Source organism: Cryptomeria japonica, chromosome 11 (genome assembly GCF_030272615.1).
Source record: "Cryptomeria japonica chromosome 11, Sugi_1.0, whole genome shotgun sequence".
In the NCBI taxonomy this organism is placed as follows: domain Eukaryota; kingdom Viridiplantae; phylum Streptophyta; class Pinopsida; order Cupressales; family Cupressaceae; genus Cryptomeria; species Cryptomeria japonica.
The window spans coordinates 390473498-390478538 of record NC_081415.1 but is presented as its reverse complement, the minus strand read 5'-3'; the positions used below and the strand labels follow the sequence as shown (position 1 = coordinate 390478538).

At 37.8% G+C, this 5041-nt stretch overlaps 1 protein-coding gene across 1 annotated transcript; it reads right to left on the bottom strand.

Moving 5' to 3' along the window:
- Nucleotides 1-595: 595 nt before the first annotated feature.
- Nucleotides 596-1594, bottom strand: LOC131071562 (uncharacterized). Its single transcript, XM_058007449.2, has one exon. The coding sequence runs from the start codon at nucleotides 1592-1594 to the stop codon at nucleotides 596-598; it is 999 nt and encodes a 332-aa protein (XP_057863432.2).
- Nucleotides 1595-5041: the final 3447 nt, after the last annotated feature.

Sequence of the window (5041 nt, the reverse complement as noted above, 5' to 3'; positions counted from 1 at the left end):
TATAGTGTATTGCATAACAAAATAGGCTGAAAATCCTTCATAGTCGAGCAATCCGATTTCTTGGGAATTAGGGAGATCAGAGTGTGATTGATTTCCTTTACGAATTTCCTCTTTTTTTTCTGAATTCCTCAACAACCAGCCAGATATTAGTACCTAGGAAATCCCAACATTTTTGAAAAAATTCAGCATTAATACCATCAGGGCCCGAAGCCTTGTGAGGATGGAGTGCAAAAGTGACCTCCCTAACCTCCTCCTGCGAGTAGGGCACCTTCAACATTTCCCGGTCCTCATCCATAAGGAGAGGATTAATGACCTCCAAGACTAAAGAAAAAGATGATCCGTGACTGGAGTGATTTTCCCCCAATAAGCCCATGAAATTATTTAAAGCAACTTGCTCAATATCCTTATCCAAATACACCCGATTGCCATTATTATCTAAGATCGAACTGATTCTATTACCACTTCTTCTTGATTTCACAAATGCATGGAAAAATTTGGTATTCATATCCCCCTCCGTAATCCAGTGCTCTCACGATTTATCCTTCCAGTATAGTTCCTCCTGAGTCAGAATCTCAGAATACTGCATTCTGAGGAGTTATCCCGCTTCATACTGTTTGTTGGTCATGCCCATGGCTATAACTCGATTATTTATTTCTTCTAGTTTGGATTCGATTCTAAGATTTTTTGAGAAGATATTTTTGAAAGTGTTTTTGTTCCACTCTTTTAATTTACATTTCATTAATTGTATGCGCTTGGAAAACTTGAAACTTGGAGAACCAGCGAACACATTACTCTCCATCCACCAACCTCTGAGAAGATCCAGCAGGGATGGATCTTGCCACCACATGTTTAGGAATTTATAATAATTTTTGGGACCGTGCGACTCATGAGCGATGGACAGTGTGATAGGGAAGTGGTCCGAACCACTCTGAGATTCAATTACAGACTCAAGAGAATGATTGTTCAGCAACCACCATTCACCAACGAAGAATCTATCTAGTCTTTCAGTGATATTGGAGAAATTTAGCCACCTATTATTCCAAGTGAACTTGCCATTTTTAGGAACAATGTCAACTAACCTACAGTTGGATACAAAATCCCAAAAATCATCCATGACTTTAGTGGGTTTTTTCAGACAGCCAACCTTATCCTTGAAGTTTAGAATGGCATTGAAATCACCAGCCATAATAACCTTTCCCAATTCTAATAAGTAAACTTGAAGCGTAATCTCTTTCCAGACTCGCAACTTATCCTCAGTCTTGATTGGTCCATAGATGTTGAAAAGTGGAAAACAGAGATTCAACTTTTTGCACTTGATAGTACATGCCATCCAAAAATCACAAGAAGCAACAGGGTAAACCTCAATGTTGACCGGGTTCCAGAGAATCCCAAGACCTCCAGTAGATCCTCTAGCGTCTTGAAACAATCCCTCCCATTTAAAACATAAATTCTTAAAATCCACATCTTTATCCGAGTTCAACTTAGTTTCTTGAAGCAATATCACATCCAAATTAAGATTGGTCAAAGCTCTTTTGGCCAAGCGTCTTTTGTCAGGGGCAGACGAGCCCCTGACATTCCATGAGTAGATCTTCATCTTTCTCCAAGGGAGGGGTTTCCTCCCTTGGATACTTTCAAGTAATCTAATACACTTACTAAGCCCTTTTCATTGGCTCTTTGTTCTTTGATTGTCTTAAATCTCTTTTGCCCTTTTGTACCTTTGGCTCTGCCCAGAATTGCATTTGCAGACTGGCTGATGCATCGAGGATCCAGATTTCCTTGATCATCGAGTGTCTCTGTTTCATAAATTGGTGCAGAAGATTCAGATCCTGAGATAGAGGTGCTAACCTCAGAATTACCATCCAGATGATTACCAGGTGGATTATTATTCTAGGTATCCAAGACCGCACTAGATTTGCCATTGATGACAAATTCGGTAATAGGATGGGAATGTTGATCGACTTCTGAGGTGGAGGATTATTTGAAGCTTTAGGGCCATCCAATAATAAGATATCCTCTGATTTATTTGTATTTTTTTTCCTCCATACCCGATTGATCTTTCTGCGAGGATTATTAAAGACCTTTCTAACATAGATGCCACATCTTCTAGTCATATGTATTCGACTTCCGCATCGAGTGCAAGGCATAATATCCAATTCAATTTCGATTTGTTGGAGCCAATCCCCCTCCTTAGTGATGATGGTGATTGATTCTGAAATTTTCTTGACTGCAATGATTTTTAACCCAGCATAAGTATACAAATCTTCGCCAATAATGCCTTCGTCGATTTCCAGAAAAGTGCCCAAGGATCGGCCAATTTTTTCCAAACTAGGATCACTCTAGTACTCCGTGGGGAGATTAAATAATTGAATCCAAACCAGTTTGTCATAAATCGCCAGAGGAGTTGGATCAAAATTTGGGGTCCAAGATTGGACATAAAGAGGATGGATATCCAAAAACCAGTTCTGTAAATGAAGAATATGGTCTTTTTCTTCAACTACAACAAATACCGCCATGAAGAAACCCTTAGGAAGGAATTTGACAATGACATGGCTCCCCCAGTTTTCATCCACCCATAATCTGATATCCTTCCTAGGGAATTTGGGACCAACCACTCGAGAGATGATGGCATGCCGTTTGAAGATGTCTCTGTCATCATCGAGTTCATTAGATAGATCGATTTCAATAGGATGTGAGCTATGATGTAGTTTTTTTGGATTCCCAGGTCTCGAGCAATGGGATCGATCCCTGTGGGCCTCCTTCCAAACATCGTGTTCTAATAGACTATTCGAATCCCAATTGACATCTAAAACTTTCCATTTGACTGTTCTAGGTTGATCCTGAGTTCCGCCAATGTCAGCGCCTTGTCGATCATTCAGGTTTTTGCCATGCCCTGACTTCTTATTGCGAATAGCCTGCAAATTTTCGCATTCTGACTGCTCCCCCATTGCACTGTATTCCCTGGAGTGAATTCCTCTACAAATCCAATGCACTGCAGACAATACTTTTCTTTCCTTCCCTAAATTAATGGTTTGAACCAAGAATGTAAGCCCTACAAGAAAGAAGCCCCACTATTTCTCCAAGGTTCTCCCGAGGGTAAGGATACTCCATTTTTAACATGGTAGAGACGAACCCATGGGGGTTTGAACCTAGGTTGTAGGCACTACAGGCAAGACGCCCCACCATTTCACCAAAGGGTCATCCCCCACAAGATGATTGTTCTTGATCAAGTATTAGAGTGCGATCTATCTACACACCAACAATACTATAGGTAGACTAAAATTAAATAACAATTAACAAAATAGTGGAAGAACGTTAAATTTATAAAGAACTACTATCATACTTACAAACTTACAATAATGTCTTGAAAGTTATTTTCTTTGTCTATCATGTCTCTCAACTATCTTCAATTTCTATTTTTTAGCTCTATTAGTTTATCTCAATTTATATATACTGGTGAGGATGCTAACATGAGTACAAGGATCATGTGACAAACACGATCGCTTGCAAATTCTAGGGTTTCTACATATAATCAATCTATGTAGAATGAATTGGTCCCTAAGGAACCCTTGCAAGGGGTTTCTATCAATGGGTAGACAAAAGCGATGAAGTTTTCACGACTATTGAACCATGGCCTACACTCCATTGTCTAGATCTTTGCCCCATGATCACTATAATTAGTTGGAAGATATTGACAAGGGTATATGGACTCTTTCATTAAAGGAGTTGTTGCATATCCTTCCTCAATTGTATAAACTACTTTATGTAAAACTCCATTGGATTTATATCTTAAGACTGAAATCTAAACTTAATTATTATTATAATGACATCAAGCAAACAATAAGGTAAAGAAAAATCGAAGCCAAGAAAAACCTTAGACAAAAGACCTTTGGTGATTAGAAGTGAAATAAATAACTAAAAGAAATAATCACCAAAGGTCTTTTGTCTAAGATTTTGCTTGGCTTCGATTTTTCTTTACCTTATTGTTTGCTTGATGTCATTATAATAATAATTAAATTTAGATTTCAGTCTTAAGACATAAATCCAATGGAGTTTTACATAAAGTAGTTTACACAATTGAGGAAGGATATGCAACAACTCCTTTAATGAAAGCATCCATTAAAACTCATAGCTGTTGTCACCTCATGAAACGTTACGATTGCAAGATAAGCATAGGATGGGTTTTTTAAAAGGCTTTAGAATCTTTCAAGAAAATGTGATTGGCATGGTGAAACCCTTGTGAGAAAAAAACCACACCAAAGAGAACAATGCTTGTGTTATTCCTTCAAATGGGTTACAAGAATAATTCTCTCTAAATTCCTCTAGCACTTTATTACTGCTACAACCTACAAAACAACTTGTCTAACCTCCTAGACCAAGCTCGAATTCACAAAATAAATAAAGGTGAAAACATGGGATGGTTTTGCAAAACATTTTACAAGCCCAATTTCACATCTCACCAATGCAAAAGGTATGCATTTTGATTTCACAGTATAGAATGGTTTCTGAACTTGTCTATTATGTTTGTCACTTGAGGATAGGCCAATGGGGAGATTGTTGAATTTATTTGTTGAAGGGTTTGGGGGAACTCTATGAATCACTGAACACTTTCTTATCAATAATGAGATTTGTGGTATTCTTTTCTTTATTGAGAGGTAGAAATATTTATAGCTTCTCTCATTAAAACTTCCAAAACATGTTTGTTTGTGCTAATTCACATGGTTTGATGGTGCAGGAGCACCCTAGGGACCTAGGTTTGGCAAAACGGTCAAAATTTGAGATTTTTTTTTTTGTGTTATTTCATGTAAATAAGGCCATTTGAGGCCATTATGATGTATTTGGACCTAATTGGGAAATTTTGAGGTCCATTGGGTAAAAATTGTAAAAAGTTGTCATTATTGTCATGACAACTTTTTAAAATTTGGTTGGGAGGTTGGTTTTTGGTGGTTTGAGATTGAAACCCACTTGGATGGTCATAAATAGGCCTTTGTCACACCATCCAAGTTTGTCTTGTTGAATTTTGAAAGTTTTACTAAATGAAGTT

Excerpts from the sequence above, each read along its gene's own strand:
- LOC131071562 (XM_058007449.2), bottom strand. The coding sequence starts at position 1,594 with ATGAAGATCTACTCATGGAATGTCAGGGGCTCGTCTGCCCCTGACAAA.